General features: G+C 37.2%; 2 protein-coding genes across 2 annotated transcripts in view; both read left to right on the top strand.

Annotated features, from left to right (window-relative positions):
* LOC131700504 (protein FAM149A-like) overlaps positions 1–5,246 on the top strand; it is a 35,848-nt gene extending 30,602 nt beyond the window's left edge. The window contains exon 15 of the mRNA XM_058998104.1: positions 91–5,246. Coding sequence (XP_058854087.1) covers positions 91–164 — 74 coding nt within the window. The 3' untranslated portion in view covers positions 165–5,246. The remainder of the gene's footprint in view (positions 1–90) is intronic.
* A 1,818-nt stretch (positions 5,247–7,064) lies between these two features.
* On the top strand, positions 7,065–24,326 carry LOC131700506 (cytochrome P450 4V2-like). The gene is made up of 11 exons (XM_058998108.1): positions 7,065–7,519; positions 8,849–8,961; positions 9,699–9,784; positions 11,676–11,866; positions 12,472–12,541; positions 13,402–13,528; positions 13,718–13,909; positions 19,955–20,057; positions 20,494–20,628; positions 21,554–21,733; positions 22,319–24,326. The coding sequence occupies exons 1-11, from the start codon at positions 7,327–7,329 to the stop codon at positions 22,489–22,491; spliced, it is 1,563 nt and encodes a 520-aa protein (XP_058854091.1). The 5' UTR covers positions 7,065–7,326; the 3' UTR covers positions 22,492–24,326.
* The last annotated feature ends 2,048 nt before the right edge of the window (positions 24,327–26,374 follow it).

Genomic DNA, 26,374 nt, shown 5'->3' with positions numbered 1-26,374 from the left:
GTTATTAGCCTTTATTATATTTGTTCATTATAGTATGTAACGCTAACATATATATATTGCATTTATATATATTTTTACTTTTACCTTAAGGTCCTCATCAGCCAAGAGCTTTAAATCGGAATCTAACATATGGAAAAAAGAAATTTCAGATGGTCTCGTCATGAACTGTATTCACCTAAACAGGGACAGGGAACACAAGAACACCAATTTTATTTACTCAAATAAAAAAATAAACAGCACATGACAGCTGATGTGTGTATATATACATATTGTACTTTTTTATACAGTATTGAAAGCGCACTTTTGATTTTATTTTGTAAATGCTTTTGTGTATAACATACATTAATTGGGTGGGTGTGTATTTGCAATATGGGAATATAACAGGATTATAATATGTAACCCTATGTTGCATGTCCTGACTACACTATACACACACATACACGCACACACAAGTCCTGCTGTTATATATATATTTTGCTCAAAGAGCCAACTTCCCAATGTTTCAGTATTTTAACATACCTTTGTCATATATATATATAATGTGCTTGGTTTGCTACTTTAGGGGGGGCCTGGGTCTCATCTCACTCACTTGCACAGGCACTTAGGACATAGACAAAACAGTGACACAAAACGATACAACACATAACACTTAGTACAGATTGCTACTATATATATATGTATGTGCTCCTTTTCTGATTTTAGCACTTTATTTTCAGGATCAAGTTATTTTTTTTTATTATTCAAAATTAATATATTATAAGAATATTATATATTTATGTACAGTGTTTGTATCTGTTTTTATTATTATTTTATTACATTTGGCTCATGCCCTGCCATTTGTTTTAATTTATAGTCATATATTCTCATATTTAATTTTTTTTTTTTTTTTTAGAACTATGCAGAACAATCAAACTGCAGTCAATTGTACTGCTTTCCTGTACATCGTGACATTTGATTTTACATCTTTATTTGACCTGATGTCTATGGAAAAACATTTCAAATTGTGTATATGTGTTTATGCTACACCTCTTGAGAGAGCTAGCATTGGATAACATGTTAAACAACTACATTGTGCAACATTATTAGTAGATTTACATCCTAAAACTATAGTACTCCATAAAAAGTTAATGGTGTATGCTGTATATATAAATGTATTTTTCTGTGCCAAGAAAACCCTTTTAGCCCATTCTTGCACTCATTGAAAATAAGAAATACGTTTTCATATTCTGAACCATGAAGTTAATTTAAAAGAATAGTTTTATATTCAAAACGTTTGATATTGTTTATTCAAGTACTGTATGCATGTCTTTTGTAGCTTGTGAAGATGTTACACAAGCTTTTGTTGAGACCTAATACAAATATTTAAGTTATACCTAGTCATATCTTTCACAGTTATCTTTTGTTTTTCCCTTCACAAAGAGCAGGCGGTAGCCATAAAAAGGGTGTTTTAAAGAATAAAGTACAACTATTGTATTATGTCCCCAATAAAAATGACATTTGTTTTTCCATGTGGTTTTTAAATGGATATTGTACGTGTAACATACACAAGCAATAGTGTCAGAGTTTTAAAAAGTGCTTGTTTTTGGCCATTTGAAAGTACTAAACAAAGCCCCACTGTGTCAGTCATGTAAATCATCTGAAACCAGGCCCAGTTTCATACTGTATTAACGACTGTAAAGTTTGACCCCATTTGTTCTGCAGGGAGAAAAACAATATTAACATTTATCAACCAAGGAGAAATGAAATGCAATACAACAATAATGTTTTTGCATGTTAACAGGCAGTGTTGTGTGATGTACTGCCATTGCAAATTGACCCCTGCTACTTAGATGATGTTAAAAAGTTCTAGTCTGACTCTTTTATGCAGCAGTGAAGACACTCGGGGTTGGTGTGCACGTTCATGGGATAACAGCCAGACTCAAATTAACAGACACTACAAATGACCCAAATCATCAGGAGAAGCAGACAAAGGGGAATGCATTTCAAAATGTCCTGTTCTGATTTTAGTGATCCCAGTTTTAGTTCAAGAGCACTTGATAAAAAGGAGGTGTCATAGATATCAGCTGATGAAGATGATGAGAAATTAGTTATTAGTTGCTGTTAATAATAACTACTTATAAATGAACATACTGTAAACAATACATATAATATTGTAAACGTAATTGTCTTTTTTAAATATTTTGAAGTGTGAATTCAATGTTTTGTATGCTTTGTATTTTTTATATAATATTCTTGAGATCCATCTTTTTTTTTCTAGAGCATGTGAATATGAATTACATAATGCTTTATGATGTATCAAGCAAAATCAGTTGTTTTATCCAAAATATGGCCTCTGGATGCAAAAAGGCACCCCAATGGTAGAATGACCCATGTATTGATCATGTAGGAAGCTGCAGAACCCTTCACACAATAAATATGAGTACATTTAGAGCTGAAGTGACGAAAGAAAGAAATATATGTTGGTTTTTAGTTTAATTGTAAAATTAACAAATTAAAAGGACTTCATAGAAATGTTTTAAACAATATATCAATTTAGTAAATAAATACCCAGTATATTAGTTCATGTCCAAATATCAAATTGCATTCTGAAGTGCAGCTTATAACCCCTGGCATCGTCACACTGTATTCCATCCAAAGGTCAAGTTAATTGTCTGCCGCGGATTATACTAAACAAGTCCCAGCAACAGCAGTAAATTGATAAGACATTGAGAAAGGAGACATGCACAAAGATTTGTAATGACATGCCCATGATGAAACGTAATATACGTTGGCCCATGGCTTTGTCCATTGGAGCTTGAGCCACCCCTATACGCTGGCCGAACTATGATGTAATGAACATTGACTGAAACAAGAAAAGAGGCTTATTTAGTTATTTTTGCCCCCGAGAGGAATAAAATTATACCTGTGTCAGCCTGATTGAGGGACTCCTGGGGGTCAACATTGTGGAGTAGTGGTTAGGGCTCTGGACTCTTGACCCGGAGGGTTGTGGGTTCAATCCCAGGTGGGGGACACTGCTGCTGTACCCTTGAGCAAGGTACTTTACCTAGACTGCTCCAGTAAAAACCCAACTGTATAAATGGGTAATTTTATTTAAAAATAATGTGTAAAAAATAAAATAATGTAATTGTATGTAAAATAATGTGATATCTTGTAACAATTGTAAGTCACCCTGGATAAGGTCATCTGCTAAGAAATAAATAATAATAATAATAATAACAACATGAGGCAGGGCTGAGCTAGGACCCTTTTTATAGAAGTAGGTACTTCCTACATTTTTCCAAAATTCCGCTCATTTAATAGGACAATAGGCCAATATAAATAAGCCAGTCCTCTTTTGTTCATAATTTATAATATTTTTTGTTTGAAAATGAGCTGTGTAAAAGTCAAAATATTTTTTAAAACGGGGTCAGTTAATAGAACCAGTATGTCAGTTTTATTGAATATATTGAGCTGATGTGAATTTACATCAGTTACTGATCAGAGTTGGAATCTTGTTCTTCATCAAATTCAGAATCATTTACAATAATTTGAACTTTGTAAGGATTTTGGCAGCAATCTTCATTCATGCATCCACAGGCTTAAGTGCAGGCAAGTCGGTTCCTAGTACAACTGCAGTAACTTTTGCACTCAGATTTCCTACACCCACATGCAACTAACTGTAAAAGTGTACCAGGAGCTGCTTGCTGTGTCATTAGTATTGCCACCATTATACAAGTGACATTATTTTGGTTCTTGTAGCGCAACAGATACTCATCACCATCAGGTTCGTCACCATACAGAGGTCTCTCCACAGCACTGAAAGCATCCAATGATAACACCATAGTTTTGCCCAAGTTTTGTAGTCCAACAAAATTAGCAAGATTTTTAGAAACAGTTCTCAGTGGCTTTACTTTCCGAATTCCTGCCAGTGCACTTATTGAGTCACAACCTGTGATAGCATACGGTGCAGGGAACATATCACACAGGTTTGAACCACATGTTTTTGCAATGGTATGTGAGGAAATCAAGCACTGATTGTCCTTTATGCCAGTCCTTAGCCAAAGTTCCTGGCTAGCCAGTTGTGATGCAAAATGCACACAAAGAATTCCTACATCTGAATCTGGTGACAACATGGCTAGTCATGGGCATGTAAGAAGAGACGTGTATCTGCTTCCTCATGTGTAAAGTGCTGGAACTTCTGTAACACTTTCTCTTAACACAGACTTTGCCATCACTTTGTCATTAAAACCACCTGCAATGACTAACTCCTTCCCAGGGTCCAGGGTTTTACTTGCTACATCACACCATAGGTGTGATAGAAAAGCTGCAAAGTACTCCTTGTTGCATGGATTGCTGTAGAATTTGTGTAGGGTCATGGGTAGCTTGCTGCACAGACTGTGGATTTTTACTCAACTGCTGTCTTAACCTTACTTTCGATTTCGTTACCCTGCTTTTATTGAGTCCTCATGATCGTATCGATCAAAAACTACATCCAATCGAACACAGCTTGCAACTTGGCCAGTAGGGTGTCTAAAAGTCTCTTTGCAAGCTCGCCAAATGTAATCCCAATGGTTCCCTTTATCATCTGCAATAGTCAAATGCCGTCTACCAACCAGCATGTAGGTGTGTCAATTTGATCATCAGATTTGCTTTGTTTCCACATTTTTTTTAGGTACCATTTAAATGAGTGACACAGGGACACTTGTGAGCTCATACTTAAATACCTCCTTTAGGTCAATCACTCTGGCCAAATAACTCACAGTCAGTGTAAAGTATCGTGGTCAAGTGGCTATTGCAGGTGGCAGGAAACAGTCAAAAGTCGAGATTAAAATGCTATAAGCTTTTATTTAAGCCTCAAGTGAAAATTGGCAGTACAAAACACTGATTATTAACAAAATCAAATCCACAAGCCTGTATTTAACACAGATATTATACACAGATACTCAGTCACTCCAGCCTCACTGGAGTCTCAAATAGTTCTTCAAATGAGCTCTACACAGATACTTATACCCTCCCGTATCACTAGCCCCTCCCCAGGGCTAATCCACTACACGTTCATTAAAGTATAGTCTTATAAATGTTACAGTATCTGCATTAACTGATTCACACTTATTAAAATGTTAGGGTAATTTCCCTTGGTTTAAACCTTATTTACCCACTCTCAACAGTTCAGCATACTATAATTAAAACCCAAACCAAAGGATATATTTTCCATACAGGATGGTTTAAACCCAGCTTTTATAATCTGTCTTAAACTCATTTTAAACCCATCTTTTATATTAAAAAAAGATGTTTTTTATAATCTGAGCTGCATGATAGAGTGTACAACTAGGTTGCACATCTGCAACATCCATGTACAGGCTTTCATTAAACTTTTGTTTCAAATGATCAACTTCGTCTATGGCATGATTTAGTGTGATGGCACTGCTAACAATTAGTGACTTATTATTATTTGTTTATTTAGCAGATGCCTTTATCCAAGGCAATTTACAGAGACTAGGGTGTGTGAACTATGCATCAGCTGCAGAGTCACTTACAACAACATCTCACCCAAAAGACGGAGCACAAGGAGGTTAAGTGACTTGCTCAGGGTCACACAGTAAGTCAGTGGCTGAGCTGGGATTTGAACTGGGGACCTCGTGGTTACAAGCCCTTTTCTTTAACCACTGGACTACACCACCTCCTGTTGTGGGCTTGCAGAAATAAAATTTGGTCACCACTTGTATCACCACCATAATTTTGCGGTACATGAATGTCAGGAACCCTATTACCAAGCAGTTCCTTATATTGCCTAAGCAATGCAGCTAATTCAAAGGGATGACCCTTCACAAGCTCAAAGTGAATAGGTTTTACTAGCTCCTCAAATGCCTGCATATATATATTGACACATGTGTGTCTTCCTTCTGCCAAGCATGCTTTGCTCTGCAGTTGTAATTGTCACGACAAGACTATGATAGTTTGCATTAGCAGCAATAAGACATAGAAGACAGGTTCAAAAGCATGGCATGGTCTTTTAGGTTCTTTGCTGCATTTCTAAGAGAGGTTTCACTATTTTTACTTTGGACTGCTATGAAATGCTTGTTTCCTTTGTGACTTTTGACAGATAAAGCACCTCCTCCTTCGCAAAATGTCTTTACACCTTCTGACTTAGTCTGTCTTAAATGTCCATTGGTGTTGGACTGACATATTATATTGGGCCTGGGCCAATCTGTGGTAAAACGCAGCCACTTTCTGGCTGGAAGAAGCTTCAATGGACTACCTTCATCCATAGTTTAGTGTTGCTTTTTCTTTAGCTCTCAAGAACAGAAAACATCTACAACTGACACACTGCTGCTCACAGAATTCTCAGAATTCAAATGCAACATTCCATAACTGGTGATTCCCAGAATACAGAAATGATTTTCTGTGCACACATCTATTAATTTCATTTGGAAAAAAACTGTTTAATGTATATCACGTGCATTGTTTGTAAACATATAACATTTTTAATAAATGCATAAATGCATAAATAACAATGCCATAAATCAACGCCAAATCAAACACGTCAGTGGGCGGGGGCTCATTTGCATGTTAGCTTAAGGTTTAGCTGGCAAAATAAAATAAAATAAAATTATGAAAACCCAGATATATATATATTTTTTTACAGAATATTTTTTATCAGATTTAATTGTTTAATGGCCATAAAAAAATTTAAGTTACATGTATGCTAAGAAAAAGGGGCGGCATATAAAACGTTTGCGCACCGCCCTAGACAAGACACGCTGGGCAGGGTTGCCAGATTTCTGACCGAAAAATAACGACCTCGTTCTTCAAAACAAGACCAAAATAAGCGCAGCCCATGTAGAGTGGGCGTTTATGCAAATTTAAACACGCGAATCAAATTCCAACCGCGACTCTCAAAAAAACAAGCCCAATCCCGTTTATTATAAGCGGACTTGGCAACCGGCTGAAAGGTTGACGCAGTGGAGGAGGACCAAACAAAAAAAACGACAAGGAGGCGTACACTATTGAGACCTTGTTCGTGGTGGCCTATGCGCGCGCAGTTTAAAAATACGTCATCGCTGAAACGTCACACCCCTATCACGTGACAAGTGAAAAATAAGGCTGGAATCAATTTCGCTTTCCTCACGTCTTGTGTTTTGAAAGGAACTTCAGTTATATTCATTTCTTACTGGAACAGTTTGATTACATATGTGATTAGAGGGTGGATTCTCCTTTCACAAACACAACATAGTCCTCTTTCGTTTCATCTATCGTTACTTATTCCTTTACATAAAACAAGGAAAAAAAATAATTACAGTGCTGAATAATAAAAAAAACCCCACTGAAATCGCACCCCTTACGAAGATGTCTATAGAGATTGGGATGTTGTTGATCGGCGCAACAGGAGTTGCCATTTTCATTGCCGTGATAACAATTGTCACTTTCAAGTTCCTGAGTTCATACGTGCACAAATGGATTCAAATGAAACCCATACCCGGACTTAGCCCTACCTATCCAATTTTCGGCAATGCTCTTCATTTTAAAGCTGATGGAGGAGGTAAGGGATACATACATTAAGGATAGGAATAATATTTTGCGGAGTACTGTTACGCAGACCGGAGAGGGAAAAGCCACATGATTATTTATTTAAAAGTAATATGGGTGTTTAAACTATAGTAGGTTTAATAATGTATGCAAAGCGCACGTTGCTTTTTATGTTGAATGTTGCAATTTATTTATAATGGGTTACATTCCAATTGTCTGTCCTCTGGACCGGCAAATATCTGTACAAAAGTAAAACTAAGTGTGCCACAGGTAGATGCCAAGTAAAAGTTTTATATTGCATTTTCTTGTTTAACTATATAAATACAAACCCCAAAAGAAACAATAAGCAATACAAGGAGGTGGAAGACAGATACGGCAGTCAGATTGTTAGCCCTGGTAACAATTCTCCAGTTCCTCAGCATCTACGTGCATTAGTGGAGCAAATGAAACACGCCTGTACTCTACATATCCCTATTTATAAAATTCTGGGCAATGCTTTTTATTCTAAACCCAGTAGAGAAGGTAAGGGACATATACAAATTGGACATTGTTCATTATTGTATATGAAAAACATTTTTATTTGAAATGGATTTAGTGCAAGCTGCTTTACCAGGATAACAAAGTGTGTGTAAACTAAGTAGTTTATAAATATTTTACACACGCAGTTGCTTCTTATTTCTGTCTTAGTACTGTGTTAAAACATAGATAAATTATTCTTGTGGCCTTGGAAGAGAAAAAAAAAGTAGCTAGGTCTCAAAGGTGCAGTCACACTTGTTTCTTTCAATTTAAAACATATTATATGGTAGGGGTGTGCTGATACTCTTAATTCCATGAGGACTTCTCTTTAGGTTTTGTCGGCAGGTATATATTTTGAAAAAAACGAAGCCTATTAACTTCTGGGTAAAAGCATGTTACTAGCGTAAAGCATGCAAGTCAGTTGGGGAATCTGCTCCAGGTGAAATGATCAAGCAAGTGCAACTGAAAGCATGGCTTGAAAACTGAGATTTCTTCAACTGTGCAGAACCAGATACCATATTTTAAAATAAAAATACTGGTTCCTCTAATATGCGTTTCTTTCAAAACTGCACATTTGACACATATAATACATGGACGTGCACTGCAAGTAAGACTATATTGTTGGGTACAATCACTTTAAACACAAACCGTTTTCTTTCATTAAACACTGTTCTTTATTTTATTTTTGAGCGTTGAGATTATTACCATTGTGGTACTGTGTATATTAAATAAACCCTTGAGGGTGATATAGTCAATGCAGCCATTTCTTTGGGTGACAGTTATTTCAGAATACAGATATTTAACAACTGTATGATTTATATTTAAGATTTCTTTAGTCAAATGGCAGAGATAACTGCTGAACACAGGAATGCACCACTATTGAAGATATGGTTGGGCACATTGCCATTTGTGCTGCTGTATCATGCAGAAAACGTTGAGGTAAGGAATACCTTTTTTCCATTTTTGAATTAAGATGCCTGACTGTGCATAATTAATACAAACTGTAAATGAATATAATAATAAGAATACTACGACTAATAATAATAATAATAATAATAATAATACATTGTTTGGAAAGTGTGCAAGGTGAATGTATACTAATTTGTGTAATCATTAACCATTGTATATCTCTATCTCGAGCACTTTGTGCTGTTACATAACAACAACTCATGAATAACAAGTCAGGCACAGATCTATTTATGGAAAGGAAAACATTTAGTGATAAGGATGCTGGATTGGTAAATGATGATATGCAGTCTATTACACTATGACTTCTAATATATTGTTGGTATAATTACCATAAACAACACTGCGTCTTACAACGTAGCAATCATGTTACTGTACAATTCATTCTAAAAACAAATGGAATTTGGAGTGAATCACAATGACTCCTACATTATGAAGTTTACTGCACATCTTTTTGATTTTGCATGAAAAAGTAAAATAAGGTGGGTTTTTTATATGATTGGTATCACTTATGAAGATTATCAGTGTTAATTTCTTAAGAGAAATCTGCAACAAAGTCTGTTCTTTAGAATTACCCAGAAACAAATCACTTTTGAGAATAATTACTATAGTGCCTATTGTATTATCAGCACACTATCAAAATCTTTCACAACAAGTATGTAGCCTACTATATAGTGCAGGTGTTTCCAATAAACACAATTTCTTTTTAGGTGATGCTGAGCAGCTCCAGGCATATCGAAAAATCATATGCATACATATTTTTACATCCATGGCTGGGCACAGGCCTGTTGACAAGGTATTTACATATTGTAGAACTCTTTCAGCACTAAGACACTTTGCAAAAAGACAGCCCTGCTATAATTAATTAAAAAGATCCAGTGTCTTTAATGGAAATAAATAAACCAATTCAGTCATAAATGTCTGACTTCTAGTGCTTATCATTCCTTCCGACCAATTAATCTTAAAAAAACAAGTGTGAGGGGCTCCCGAGTGGCGCATCCAGTAAAGGTGCTCCACGTGAGTGCAGGATGCGCTGTATAGCCTGCAAGTCGCGTGTTCGAATCCAGGCTATTCCTTTGCCGATCGAGGACGGGAGCTCCCAAGGGGCGGCGCACAATTGGCCGAGCGTCGCCCAGGGGGAGGGAGGGTTAGGTCGGTCAGGGCGTCCTCGGCTCACCGCGCACCAGCAACCCCTGTAGTCTGGCCGGGCGCCTGCGGGCTTGCCTGTAGCTGCCCGAGAGCTGCGTTGTCCTCCGACGCTGTAGCTCTTGGGTGGCTGCATGGTGAGTCTGCAGTGTGAAAAAAGCGGTCGGCACACGCTTCGGAGGACAGCGTGTGTTCATCTTCGCCCTCCCGAGTCAGCGCAGGGGTGGTAGCGGTGAGCCGACCGTAATAAATAATTGGCCATTCCAAATTGGGAGAAAATAATAAAAATAATTGGCAACGACTAATTTTTTTTAAAAAAAACCAAAACCCCCCCCCCCAAAAAAACAAGTGTATTCTACTAAGTTCCAGTCAATGTTAATGAAAGGACAGTGTTTTTGAACAGTACTGTAATATTGGAATGCATCCCTTGCTCAGCTTTTACCTGGAGGCCAGACTTCTCTCTGTCTTTTGCTGATCTTTTGCTGTGAAGTGATGTCCACCTGTGGCACACAATTACTCTTAATCTTCTGTTATATTGTGTGTTATTATCCAAGTCAGTATGAAAGCTAACAACTTTAAATATCTTTAGAATTAGAATATGCCAAAATGATTTTCCAATATTATACTTGGGGCTTCTGATTTTCATTTTTAACTGATAAACGATAAAACACCCCTGAAACAAAAAAAAATAAATAAATGAAATTGGTGTATAGCCAATAAACACTGGAAGCGGTTACTCAATTCACATTGACTTCACCGCTTTCCCATTTAAAAACAAAATAAAAAAACGACTTAAAAAAACAAAAATAAACTACCTTTCCGTGCAGTTGGACAATGACCCTCCTTCCCACTTGTATGTATCATCGATTAATTCTGATTACTTTAAACCCACCCCAACTACTGAGTGGCAGCAAATTCAACATTTCTATTGGACTCCGTTTACGAGATTTAAAATGAGATTACAATTCAGTAGATGGCTTGCTCACTTGATTTAAAGCTATATTAGTTTGATAGTGAGAATTTAAAACAGGATTGCAAATTGTGGCGAAATGCCTAGACACACAAAAACTGCCTAGACACACAAAAACCCCAGAAAAAAAAAAGTCTAGACACACAAAAACCCCAGAAGATGTGCCCGTGACCACAAGGATTTAGTATGGAAGACAGTAAAGGAAAAAAGGTACAACTACGTGTGCAAGTACTGTCGAGTTACTACTATTGTGACAGAAAAAAATGCCCAAGCATTTTGGAAAGTAACTGAAAACAATAATTTCATACAGTAAATAAAAAGCAAAAACCCTAAAAATAAAACAAAAAAAAACATTTACATAAAACTTGAAAATAGCTAAAAATAAGCCCCCAAAAATGAAATTAATAAAAACCGAAAGACAGGAGCCCTAATTATACTCCTCTAATGTTTATGCTATAAAATGTGTTACAAGTACTCAAATGTGTAACATATTTTCAGTTATACTTTAGGAAATTAAATTGGATAGAAAGTATCTCCAAAAGGCTAAAATAACGATTTGTTTTTGTTCTAGCACTGGTGAAAAATGGCGTTCACGAAGAAAGATGTTAACGCCAACATTTCATTTTTCAATCTTGACTGAATTCTTGGAGGTTATGAATGAGCAGTCAGATATATTGGTCCAGAAACTGGAAAAGCACTCTGATAAGGAAACCTTCAACTGCTTCAGTCACATCACTCTCTGTGCCTTGGATATTATCTGTGGCAAGTAAATTTACAGTATTTTTTTATAAATAATGATTTGCAGCTGCAAAACACCCATGTTGCTGCCAAAAATGTGTTTAGCTGCCGTAAAGTGGAACTTTACCTGTCACTAAAAATGCTGCGTATGTAAAGAATGGTTTTCACCTAGCGTTGTGAACCCGCTATCAAAAATAGCACTTTGCCATCATTAATCCATTTAAATTATATTGAATTGTATTCAAGTAAAGAAAAGAGCGTTGAATCAGCTGTGTGACTCACCGTGCGCACCACACGGCTGCGCTTCTACCAGATGAGCCACTCTGGGACCCCCCACCAAGACATTTATTTTTTAAAACAAACTTTAATAGTTGACTGATGTTCTACAGTTTAACAAAACAATACATGCTATTTTCATTGCCTTTCCATCAACATCCTGTAAAAAAAAATCTGCCTCCTTTTAAACAGTTTAATTTTACCATGCATTTTAATGATTCACAGACACCACTAAAGAATAGATTAAAATTAGTAAAGATAATGCACTGTTCATTTTAATATGTGTCATTGGATGAAACTGAGATAGGATGAAAATGAGATAGGGTCCTAATATTGTGAATTGTTTCCATTAGAAACTGCGATGGGAAAGAACATCTATGCTCAGAGTAACTCTGATTCTGAATATGTTAAGGCTGTTTATAGGTAAGTGCAGTATAAAATATCAATGGCATGGTTACAGTTTTAAAGGACGTCCCACCCATGTGAATTCAATGAAATAAAAATAAATAAATGCATGTTATCAACTAAATTTAGCAGCTCGTAGCATTCTTTTAAAATAGAATTTTTCTGTGAATGTAATACACCGTCTTGCCCCATGAGAGCTCTCTCTTGCACTGGAGCACTGCAAGCAAACTTCAGTCCAGACGTTTGTCATGGGCCTCTCTCAAGCAAGGACTGCCAATTGTCTTAAAATGTATGGTGGTTTTGTAATGAATACTGGGTGAAATCTTGTGACCAACAAGTGTGTGACTTGAGCCAGATTCAAGGCCAGACCTCCAGAGGGTTAGAATATGAAAGACTAGAATTAGCCCACTGTGCTACCTACTGTACAGCCCGGGGGTGGGGGTTGAAGATGCATTAGACTTATACAGTATGATTAGATTCTCAAAACTCACCCAAAATAAAGCACACAAAATAAAGCTACCAAACCAGAAATAAACACTCTATTCATTAAAAAAGAAAACAGAATAGTAAGTAATCTGTAAGGTCAAATTGTAAATATGTATATTTATCTGTTTTTCTAAACTAAGTATATAAAATAAATTGGAGGGGAAGAGTTATCAAGAAGGTTAATTTGCTGCAGATGTGCTGTACATTTGTAGGGGCAGACCAAAAGGACATGAAAAAGGTCCATGTGACTAGTAGAGTAAGAAGTAGACATAGATGAGCATGTGAGTTGACTTTGTGTACTACAGTAGTCATTTGTACTCCAACGATGTATAATGTACTTGTATTGCATGTGTTGCTTTTACTACCCGGCTTGTTTTTAATTGTTTTTACAGGATGAGTGATATAATACATCGTAGACAGAAGATGCCATGGTTTTGGTCAGATCTTGTATATTATGTGTTCGGTGAAGGAAGGAAGCATAACAGAAACTTGAAAATTCTGCACTCCTTCACTGAGAGTGTAAGTAATAATTTTGTTATTAGGCTGCGTCACTGATTATGGTATAAAATACTAGGGTTCTCTTCAGTCAGTCAAAATTTAAATCATTAAAATCGAACACTTCATGCCATTTATAATTTTAAATATATAGGCAGATTACAACAACAAAATAAATACATAACCACTTTTTAAAAAAATGTGTTTGCCCAGGTCATTGCTGAGAGGGCACGAAATATGGCCAATCCTGAAAGGGATTCTTTGAGCTCTGATAGTGACACAGACCACACTGTCAAAAAGAAAAGAAAAGCTTTTCTTGACATGCTCCTGAATGCCACGGATGAGCAAGGCAATTGCCTAAGCCAGGAGAATATCCGGGAGGAAGTGGACACCTTTATGTTTGAGGTAAACTATTACTGGCTGACGTTCAGTGATTTTGCTCTGCTCCAGTTTTTGTACGCTAATAATGCTCCTCTCTTGCTTTCGTGCAAAAACATTTTCATTTTTCAATGAGTCCCTGCCTGGTTTTGCTCCAGAGCTCACAGTCAGCTATTCATATTCTGCTAAACAGGAGGAAACGGCAATATTGATCAAAATAGGTTGAAAGCAAAAAGATAACATTTTATGAAAACCAGTTAAATAAATTTAGAAAAAAAGATTGACCAGTTGTATCGGTTTTCTACTCAAGATGAGCGAATCCTTCGATGTCCGATGTAATTCTTTCATGACTTTTTAAACACTCAGGTAAAACCTATATATATGAGGTTGTACATTCATGCAAAAAAGTATTGAAGCTTACACTGTACAAAAGCATGCTGTACAAATACGAATATGCGGTTTGAAATTTAAAATATTGTTCAGGCAAAGGTTAAAAGTAAGTCGCCATCTCACACTACAATGTTGCACAAATTGACCAAAAGCAAGTTTGTTGTTTTGTTGTTTTTGATTTTGAGAGGGTGGGGGGGTTGCATGGAAACATGTCTGAAAGCAGTACCTTTTGTTCACAAGACTTTAGCAGTGAAGAGCCTGTTTGTGACATAACCTTGCCAACTTTCTACTATAAAGGCTGTACCAATCAATTCTTTATTAACAACTGAAATCTGCTGGAAGTAGCCCTGGCAAGCTTATTTGACCTTATTTTTTTATGTGTTTGGTTGTCAGATAGATGATTGCTTTAAGCCTAGACTTGTCTGTCCTTTAGCAATAAGATTAAATTCATTGTACACTAGCCTTAAGTAGCATCTACAGTATCATGGGTACCTACCAAGAACAAAAAAAAGTTACGTTTGTACCACAAAATGTATTAAATTAGCTTAGCTGGGAATTGGTGCCAGTGGTCTTCTGTTATATTGCTGTGAAAGCAATATAACGTGTATAAGTGTACCTAGAAGAATTGATGCTGTTTTGAAGGCAAAGGGTGGTCACACCAAATATGGATTTGATTTAGATTTTTCTTCTGTTCACTCACTTTGCATTTAGTTAATTGATAAATGTAATCTATTAACATGTCTATTTTTGAAAGCATTCTTACTTTACAGCATTTTTTCACACCTGCCTAAAACTTTTGCACAGTACTGTATGTGTATATGTATATATATATATATATATATATATATATATATATATATATATATATATATGCAGTGGTTTGGAGAAGTATTCACCCCCTACCAATAATGTCACATTTTGTTGAATTACAAATAATGTATGCACAGTTTTTCAAACTAACTTTTTTTATTCAAAGCTGTAGTGGTTAAACTGAACACTGTTATATGAGGAGGACGTTAAATGTCAGCAAAACTTGCAAAGAAAATGTACAAAATTAAATTTACTGGTTGCATAAGTATTCAGCCCCTTAAGTCAGTACTTGGTAGAAGCACCTTTTTGCAGCAATAACTGCTATGTCTTTTTGGATAGGTCTCTACTAGCTTTGAATGGTAGGATGGTGAAGTTTTTCATGGGAAAATTGCTCCAGTTCTGATAAGTTTGTTGGGGAACGTCGATGGACTGCAATCTTCAAGTCTCGCCATAAATTTGATTGGTTTCAAGTCAGGACTTTGACTGGTCCACTCAAGAACATTAATTGTCTTCTTGTTCAACCACTCCAGTATGGCTTTGGCTTTGTGCTTCGGGTCATTGTCCTGCTAAAATGTGAATTTCCTTTTACTCAAACAGGTTTTCCTCAAGGATTCGTCTGTACTTTGCGCCATCCATTCTCCCCTCTATCCTGACAAGCTTCCCAGTCCCTGCTGAAGAGAAGCATCCCCATAACATGATGCTGCCACCACCATGCTTGACAGTTGGGATGGTGTTGACTGGGTAATGTGCAGTGTTGGGCTTGCAGCAGACGCTTGGAATTTAGACCGAAAAGTTCAATTTTTGTTTTGTCTGACCACAAAACCTTTTTCCACATGTCCGCAGTATCATCTACATGCTTTTTCGCAAACTCCATAGTGCTTTAAGATGAGGCTTTTTGAGTTATGGCTTCTTTCTTGCCACCCGTCCTTACAGGCCAGCTTTGTGTAGGGATCGGCTTAGTGTTGATGTGTGAACAATGACTCCCATCTCAGACACAGAACTTTGCAGATCTCTCAAGGTCCTTGTTGGCTTCAGAGTGACATCCCAAACCAGTTTCCTGCTTGCCTGGCTGCTCAGTTTGGGAGGGCGACTTGATCTGCGTAGTGTCTGGGTAGTATGATGCATCTTCCACTTAATGATGGACTTTACTGTGCTGAGAGGGATAATCAGCGCCTTTGAAATGTTCTTGTACCCTTCTCCTGCTCTGTGCCTCTCCACCACTTTATCTCTGACTTGTTTCGAAAGCTCCTTGGTCTTCATGGTTGTTGGATCACTTTGTGATTGGATCACTATGTGAGTTTGAGTACACAGGCTGAAACCATTTCACTAATCTTGTGACCTTTCAAACAAATCATTTGCACCAGAGCTGACTTAGGGCTGCAGTAGCAAAGGGGTTGAATATTTATGCAACTGAGATTAATCTGTTTTTCTCTGTAAATCTTACTTATTTATATTCTATATGCATTTTTTTAACTTTATCAATGTGGAGTAGTTTGTGTAGATTCTACATGTAAAGTCTAATTTGAAAGCGTCATGGAGTACGATCAGGTGCCAACAAAATGTGAAAACTTTGCAGGGGGGTAAATACTTACGCAAACTACAATATATACACATATATATATATATATATATATATATATATATATATATATATATATATATATATATTACAGACTACCGGTCAAAAGTTTTAGAACACCTCCATTTTTCCAGTTTTTATTGAAATTTACGCAGTTTAATGTCTCAATGCACTCTGAAATTAAAGCATAGAACAAATAAACAATTGTAGATAAAAAAGAAATCATGGAATCGTTTTGTTTAACAAAATTTAATCTAAATTTTTGATTCCTCAAAGTAGCCACCTTTTGCAGATATAACAGCCGAACACACTCGTGGCATTCTTTCTACAATGGAAATCAAATATTGTTCGGAAAGTTCTTCCCAACACTGTTGCAGAAGTTCCCACAAATGTGTTGCACTTGTAGGTTGCTTTGCTTTCACCCTTCTATCCAGTTCATCCCAAACCAGCTCGATGGGGTTTAAGTCTGGAGACTGTGCTGGCCATTCCATGATTTGAAGCCTACCGTCTTGTTCTTTTCTTCTAAGGTAGTTCTGACATAGCCTGGAGGTATGTTTTGGGTCATTATCTTGCTGTAGGATGAACCCCTGACCAACTAGGCGTATACCAGAGGGTATTGCATGGCGCTGCAAAATGCTGTGGTAGCAGTTTTGGTTCAGGGTGCCACTCACTCTGTGCAAGTCGCCGACTCTGGATCCAGCAAAAGAGCCCCAGAACATCACGCTTCCTCCTCCATGTTTGACAGTTGGTGTCACACACCGAGGAACCATCCTTTCGCCTACTCGACAGCGTACAAAAACCCTGCGTGATGAACCGAAGATTTCAAATTTTGATTCATCGTTCCATAAGACCACCTTCCAGTCTTCAGTAGTCCACTGGCAGTGCTTCATGGCCCAGGCAAGCCTCTTTTTCTTATTTTGCCATCTTAGCAATGGCTTTCTTACTGCCACTCGACCTGTCAAACCTGCAGCTCGAAGTCTTCTCTTCACAGTTGAAACTGAGACTTGCTTACTTCGACCAGTGTTAAGCTGTGCTTGAAGCTGTTGTCCTGTGAGCCGCCTATCACGCAAGCTTTTGACTCTCAGAAACTTGTCTTCTGATTCTGTTGTGGCTTTGGGTATGCCAGACCTCTTCCTGTCAGAGTTTCCTCCAGTTTCCAAGTGACTTTTGATGGTGTAGGAAACTGTACTCACTGACACCTTGGCTTTCTTTGCAATTTCTCTAAAGGAAAGACCTACACTTTTAAGGGTTATAATAGTCTGTCTGTCTTCCTTTGTTAATTGCCTTTTTCTCGCCATTATGAGAGCAATATATTACTTCCTGCAGTACAATACTGTCCAAATAATGCTTAAGAGGGTGTGATAACACAGTCTGTTCCAACACTGCTTTTATACAGACAGAGGGTTTGTAAGTAATCAACAAAAGTTGGGACACCTGTAGGAATTGTTAGCATCAACTTTCAAGGCTTAATTTACTTCCATTGCTGCAGAACAGCTGTAAGTTGTTAACCCATTACTTGTTCCCTGAAAAAGGCCTTTTTGTATAACTCTGAAATGTACATTATTTTTCAGTTTTTGGTAACCTAAACTTTTTTTTTTAACCTCTGGCAGTTTACCGCTTACCTTTGTACCATTTCAGATTATTCACTGGACTTGAACTGCTTAAATTTCAATAAAAACTGGAAAAATTGGGTTGTTCTAAAACGCACACACACACACACACAGAGCACTCGGATAACCGTTACCTGTTACATGTCAGTCGCGTTTTACCGCCCTTGTATTAACAATAAAATCAATCCCCATTATTTATATATATATATAATGTAAAAAATTAACCCATCACACGCGATTTGCGACTCTGTCACCACTTTTCTGATACAAAGCCCATCTCTTCAATGTTACAATGTACTTGTGTATCTGTCATAGCCTGAGTTTTTCTTTCTCTCAAGCCAAATCAGTCTGTCTTTATTGTGCAGTTACACAGCGCTTCCTCCAATTCCACATGACAAAAATGCAGCAAAAACAAAGCGAACTAGATAAGCTATGATAATATAAAAGTTAACCATTAAACAGTTTTAGATACAGTGATGCATTTTAATCTGTGATCTTTAGTTGCTTTTGTGCATTTTCATTTGCAAGTGAACTGTGACATTGGGGCCTTATCGAGACTTATCAACTTACGCAATTTTGAATTCTGACTTTGGATACAGTTTTAATTCTGGGAACTGGTGTTGTGTTTTTTTTAATCTTTTGCTAAATTGCATTGCCTTTTACATTTTACGCAGTTCTGTGCATGGGTCACATTAATTTCATTTTGCTGTTTGGTTGTTAATGCGCAATTTTACATACTGCCACAATACGTACCGGATTTAAAAGTATGCACTGTATTACAGTTCACGTGTCCACAGACATCTCTTGGCAAGTGACATTTTCAGAGTAATATTGTTCTGAATTAAAATACTTCTGTCAAAAATATTGTACTGTACCAACAAAAACTACAGTACATCTAAATGGAAGCCTACTTATTTTAAAACTCAGCTATGTATTTTTGACATTATATATATATATATATATATAGTGCACCCTGGCTATAAGGCTCTCGGTTATAATGCGCCTCACATATAACGCTCCTACAGCATGTCCCCCAATTCCCTATACTAGTGATTCATGCAATATTTCTACAGTAAGTACAGTACCGGTGTTCAAACTGTAAACAACTTCTCAGTCTAACTTCTGTTTCTGTCTCTCCCTTTTGATACAGTATCTGAACTGAAGAAAAGCTGCGCTGGCACTTTATAACACAGACATCTTATTCAGCATTTGTTTTATAACTAAATAAATATTAGGCCTATTACGTGGTTATCTTTCTTAATATATTTACTTTTTTGCGCGAGAGGAGCTGCAGCTTTCTCCGGGAGATGAGACGCTTCAGCCCCGCTCCGGCAGCCGAACCTGGGGCGAGCCCAATCCCTCTTCTGTCGCTTCGAATTGAATTCCCAACTGCCGTTTAGCCAGGCTATTTATAGTTTAAAAACTACTAATTAAAATGATCCACGAGTGGGAATGTTACCTTTTTTTTTTTTTTTTTTTTTTTTTTAAATACAGCGTTGATTTTATGAAGTCTTATTTTTCTCAGAAAATGTCCTTATGCTTTTACACTGGCTTCAGAATAGGTCACAATGAGACAGTGCACTATAGTGTGACAAATGTATGTGAATATCTAGTTATGATTTGAATCGGCTTTTAATTGTAAGGTGTATGTGTTTTTTTTATTTGTTTCTGTTTTCGCATTAGGGACACGATACCACAGCCGCTGCTATGAATTGGGCAATTCATTTGTTAGGCTCTCATCCAGAGGAACAGAGAAAAGTTCATAAAGAACTTGACGAAGTGTTTGGTAAGTTTCTGTATACCACAGTGTGCTAGTTAGGTTATCTTTGCACGTTACTTAAAAAAGAACACACACAATAAAGATACCAAATCAGAAATAAACTAACGCAGGAATAAATTTAGTGACTTGGTTTTAGTCTTAAATTGTTTTAGAACTATAACTGGTGTTTTACTTTGCTGATGCTAACAGTGATTTGGAGTAAAAAGTTTGCGAATCTAGTCCAATATTCCATCAGCACATATTGCACGATATGCCCAAGTTATATCTGGGTATTTACATTTACGATACTGGGGACACTCATGAAATTTTCTGTGTATGGATTTTTAGACTGGTCTGTTTAATATTAAAGACCAAATTATACTTGCCGAATTCTGCATTTCCATTTGTTTTCGTAATGTCATTTCAGGAAAATTGATTAATATATTTTTATGTTTTGTATCAGGTACCTCTGACCGCCCTGTATCCATGGAAGATATGAAGAGGCTGCGATACCTCGAGTGTGTTATTAAGGAGTCTCTCCGCTTATTCCCATCAGTTCCTTTTTTTGGACGTACCTTTTGTGAAGACTGTAACATAAGTAAGTAACAGTACAAGTACATATAGATATACAAAAATATGGAAGTACCTGCCAAAACACTGTCACTAAGGTATTGGGCCACTATGGGCAGACAGGGAGGTGTTTTAATTGTGATGGGATGCATAAATATTCATTAATGATCCCCCACCTCAAGTTGCTTTGGAGAAGTAATTATCAATTCAGTTGACTCTCAATTCAGTTGAATGAAAAATATATGTGAAACAGAATTGTAAACAAGGTACCAATGTAAAATGTAGCCACTGCTAACATGCACATGTTATTACTTTCCTTTGCAAGAGCACAACTTTAAGGTTGAGGCAGTTAGGATAGTCACAAGATGTGTGATAGGAATGGAACAGACTTTGGTTTCAAGAAGTCAGTTCTATCTAAAATTTCAAACTGTATCCCAGATCACAGAGTTAGATGTAGATGTAAGGTTTAAAGTGTACAAAGCACAAAAAATATATGATTGTGTTTTCTTGGAAAATAGTTGAATTAATAATAATAATAATAATAATAATAATACAAAAACATTATACTTCTCACTTGTGTTTAATAGTAAGGGGAGTTAACTGAATGATAAAAGCAGTACACTCTATGGCAGGGGTGTGCAAATATAGTCCTAAAGGTCCAGAGTCCTCTTGGTGAAGGTTCATTTGGTTCAGTAAAGTAAATTAGGGTACAGGTGAAGCAAATACCAAGTGGACTGTGGACCTCAAGGCTGGAATTGAGCATCCCTGCTCTACGGAATATGACAGAGCAGTGCAGAGAGTTGTGAAACCTAAACATATTTTATTTGTAACCTAAGACAGATTCAGCCCCGGGACTCTGGGTATGATGTGAAATGGCTAGTGAGTTAGAAGACTACATCACCTAGCTCTGTTTCTACGTTTGTAATTATGAACCTCTTGCTGTTTCGATGCAGATGGTTTTAAAGTGCCGAAAGGAGCCAATGCTATCATTATCCCATATGCTCTGCACCGTGACCCCAGGCACTTCCCAGACCCTGAGGAGTTCAGACCAGAGCGCTTCCTCCCAGAGAATTCCTCCAAGAGACACCCTTTTGCATTTGTTCCATTTTCAGCAGGGCTAAGAAACTGCATAGGTATGTACAGTGAAATACTGTATGAGGTAGAACTGGATCACATTTTCATCTGCAACTTTCCACTTTGAACTGGTCCCTTAAAAATACATTAATCCTCAATTTCCTTAAGGGGGCACCATTGCACTAATATATTATTTTTGATGCTGTTAAGAATATTATTAGTTTTATTTAGCGGCAATATAGTATCAGGCAACAGCAGGTCTTTATGAGTTTTCTTTTTTTTCTTTAGTATTTTTTTCTTCACCCTTACTCAGAGCTACGAGCTTTCTCAAAACTCTTAAAAATCCCCTACACTACAGCACAATCTCCATTAAGCATAACATACCATGTATCAAAACTCTTCTTTAGACTGGAGCACACTGGAATCTATTCAAATATAGATCATGTTTACTGTTTAAACTATTGACATAATGGAATGAACTCTCTCTGGCAGTTAACTGAGTTGAGTATTAACTTTCATATGTCTGCTTCTCTAATTGAGTCTGGATTATTAGGCATAAAGACTGCTCTGTGAACTTGTTAATTACCTGCATTGAAGGAAAAAGACAAGTAATTGTTATGGTGTTCTTTTTTGCCCGGCTGCAGGTCAACGCTTTGCACTGATGGAGGAGAAAGTTATTCTCTCCAAGATACTGCGCCATTTCCAAGTAGAGGCCAAACAGCAACGAGATGAGCTGCGCCTCGTCGGGGAGCTCATCCTTCGTCCAGAGAGTGGCATCTTGATTCAGCTAACAAAGAGAACACAGAAACTCATGTAATCATTCGATTACCACACACATGCCTTTTAGTCCATGAGCCCGGTACCTAAATTTTGACTCATTGGTACCACCCAGAGGGGCAAATTCTAACAATGCATTTTTGAAAGCCCTATACCTGTGGATGATAAAAAGGTATTATAGCAGCTTATATAAAAATCCATCACTTACAATCACCCCCCTAATACTGATGAAAAAGCAATACTACACAAATACTCTTCATTATATGAACAGAGAATCATTGTAAATCAGTTTTAATAAACAATTATGACAAAGTTAATTACAATAACTATTTTTTATATCAAAATGAACACTTTTAACTAGATACATCCTGTTTTTTTGCTTTGTATTTGTATTAGAACTCTAATTCATCAAGTTCATTGTCACTTGAGAGACCAACAAGTCTTGAGTTTGCACATGTCTGAGCACTTCATTCTATTGCTCATGTATGGGGAGTCTGGTAGCTGACAGGATCTTGCACATTTGCAGGCCAGAAGTTCCAACACTGCTTCAGGTGCTGGAGGACCATCCATCCAGTCGATAGTAAGGTCATCTTGGCCATCCAGACTCAAGCTTCCACCCAAATCCAATGGGACTTGGAATGTCAGGCCTGTTTTCCAAGCACCTCTTCCATATGGCTGTTTGATAATTGGCTGTCTGTGCATGTTTAAACAATCAGCACATGGGGGTAACTGATGCGACTCAATCTCACTGCTGCAGAATAGCTGATACCGAAAGTCATTTACCTTGATGTCTTCAGAATTAGATCCATACAACTGACAGGTAAACTTGTCCAGTTTGGAGAACAGGCACTGCAGACTTTACTGGTGAATTTTGTGCGAGTGCAAGTTCCACATTTCACAAAGAGAGGTGCATGAATTACATAATTGAAGGCAAGGCAGAGCAGAAACACATCCGTGTCCTCAGAAGTAATGACAACTGCTCTGCTTCCAGATTTTGCAGCATGAGAAGCATGGAGTAGAAGTCTTCTATCTGCTTCTTCTTGGTGCGACTCTAAATCAGGCATCTCCTCACTGGTGTCCTTTGTAATTTTATAACATCTCTGCGAACCATTTGGCCCCCAATTATGTTCTTGTACTAAATTCCTAAGTCCTGACATCGGTTTAGTCTGTCAAATACAATGTCAATTCTTGAACTTTGGGCATTTTCTCTGAGGGCTGCTAACAAGACATTCTTCATGTGTAGCTCTTTCCTGGTCTGGGCTATCAGGATCATTTGGCCAAAGAGTTTCCTGTCTGCTTTGAGAATAAGATCCTTGCCCTTTTGCTTTCATTTTCATTTTCTTTTTTTGTCATATCTGAGAATGTCTTCAACTCCTGTTTTGTCAGCTTGTCATGAAATGTGTACTTTGGAGTCACACTCTCCAGTCGTTCTTCTCGGAACTTCTGATATTTACTCTTTCCAACCGCCTTTACATTGAGAAGATCATCAGTTATATCTTCAGACACAGCTATTGCAGTTCACAAACTGACCATTTCTTGCTGACTTTCAAATGGATTGAACCAGTTCTCGGCGACAGCTCCCTTATCTTTTGATAATCCTTGGCTTTCGGAGCTCAGCGTGATGCACATCACACTTTCCAAGGCCTAGCCTGTCCCTGAACTTGTGGAGAAAACCTCTGTTTTCTGCAAGGTGCTTTACCTAGATTGCACCAGTAAAAACCCAACTGTATAAATGGGTAATTGTATGTAAAAATAATGTGATATCTTGTAACAATTGTAAGTTGCCCTGGATAAGGGCGTCTGCTAATAACTAAATAATAATAATAATTTGTGTCAGCTTGCTATGTGTGAGAAAAATAAATATTGCCTGAGTTATCAGTGCCTTCAGATTGTTTTAATTTTTGGACCGAAGGGAAAACATGGTAATAATATGATGTATATGTTTGGTTTGCTGGGCAGTATAATTACGCTATAGCAGCATGTACAATACAGAGCAGGTACAGGTACAATCATTGTACAGAACTGCACTCGTCCGTAGCCTCCGAGCACATTTAAAGTGGCATTGGGTGATTTATGAGCCCACTTAAATGATTTTGTATTTTACTCTTGGACAGTATTGCTGAAACGAGAGCCCAAGGCTGAATGCAGTATTTCACATGTCAGTAGATCTCTACAGCTGAAGCAAAATCTTTGCCCTAATTGTAATAGAGAACTAGGATAAGTTGCACCATACTACATCTCCATTCTACTGTTAAAGCCTACTTGAAATTGCCATAGAGTATCAAACTTCAGTTTGTTAGTTTTATTATATTAACCAGCTGACTTTGGTAGTAGGCATATGCCAACTTTGACAAGCAGTATGCTTTGGACTTTACACTCTGTTGGCTCCCAGTACAGAAGCAGATGGAGACAACAGAGGTGAAAGGTCACAGTGTCAGAGTATGTATGGCCAAACGCATTGCTACAAGCAATTCAATGCCACTAAAGACAGCAAAATACAGCTGCAGCTAAGAGAAATACACTTCTACTGGATCAACATAATTCAGAACCACTTTGTAAAATAGGGTAAGATAAAAAAGCATATTTATCTATGTACCAAAAGTAATTTAAAGTATGTGTATGATTTTGTAAAATTACAATAAAACTCCCCTTTGTATCCCAACATTTTCTACCACTCTGAAGATGTGTTTGAAAATGTTATTGCCGAAAGTTTACTTTTCGTTTCTGAACTTCCATTATTCCATAATTTCTGTTAAGTGAAATAACAGATAAAAGATAAAAATGTCTTTAGTAAAAAAAACAAACGTAATTTTTCCTCACATTCAGCTGTATGTTAAAACATAAAGCTGTTCACTGCATCATTGGTGGTGATTCCACGCATCTTAGAAAGTCTTTCTCTCCACCGTCATAGCTGTGAAGTAGCATGCACATACTGTGCACATTCCTCACTGTGGCAGGGCGAAGGCCCTCAATTGTAAATAGTGTGTGTGTGAGGGAATGTAAAGTTGGCAGGGATGGGGTTAATGCTGTCCCTGCCAACAATCACAGGTGTGGCCTTTCCTCATTTAGGTAACTGAGTGCTAATTGGGGAGTGGCCACATGTATAAAAATAGTTAGAAATCCTTTGTTTGAAGGATGAGTTTGGGGGTGAGTGTTTGTGCTGTGATTTTGTACTGTTTTGCAATTTTAGTAGTGGTGGGAAAAATGAAGCCTCTTGAACCACTGAACCCTCTGAACCATTTGCTTCATAAAAGATTCACTGAGCCGAATCACTTGAAGCGCTTCGTGCTCCATAGTGACATCTATTGGTAGAGCCGCGTCATTGAACATACTTGAACTTGAACATATGAGTTACACACAGGCTGCTATTGCCTGGAACTTGGCATTTAGAAATAATGATCTGTAGCCTAATGTACACGAAAGACACCGTAAAGCACGCTTTTTACAGGCTCTGTCAGTGTTATTTGTGACTTACAAAATAAAGTTACATTTTATAATTTCTCTGTTATCTGGTTATATATCAACCACACATGTGATTACCCCAAAAAAAGCCAGTCACGCATATGCATTATCATACTTGAAATGTAAAATTGTTGTACAATCGAAAACACGATAATGTTGCTTTAGAAAGGCAGGCATATCTGACCTCAGATGTACTCGGCTGGAAAATTAGTGTTGAAACGAGTAAGATATTTGATATTTTATTTGTTAGCAAGTTTGCCGGTGGCGCAACAAGTTAGTAAGTCATATAATTAGAAATGCTTGTCAAGCGCAGGATCGAATCCCTGCTCCTGTGAGGAAGTGTGCGTGTAGAGAACTTGTTTTAGATTTTAAAAAATAATAATAATTACATTTTCCAAAATGCAAAACTAAAAGAATCATATTTGCTGATATTTTTTTAAATAAACGAATTGAAAAAAAAG

This window comes from Acipenser ruthenus, chromosome 2, assembly GCF_902713425.1.
Source record: "Acipenser ruthenus chromosome 2, fAciRut3.2 maternal haplotype, whole genome shotgun sequence".
NCBI classification, from domain to species: Eukaryota; Metazoa; Chordata; class Actinopteri; order Acipenseriformes; family Acipenseridae; genus Acipenser; species Acipenser ruthenus.
The sequence above is the reverse complement of the archived record's forward strand: the minus strand, read 5'-3'. Positions and strand labels throughout refer to the sequence as shown.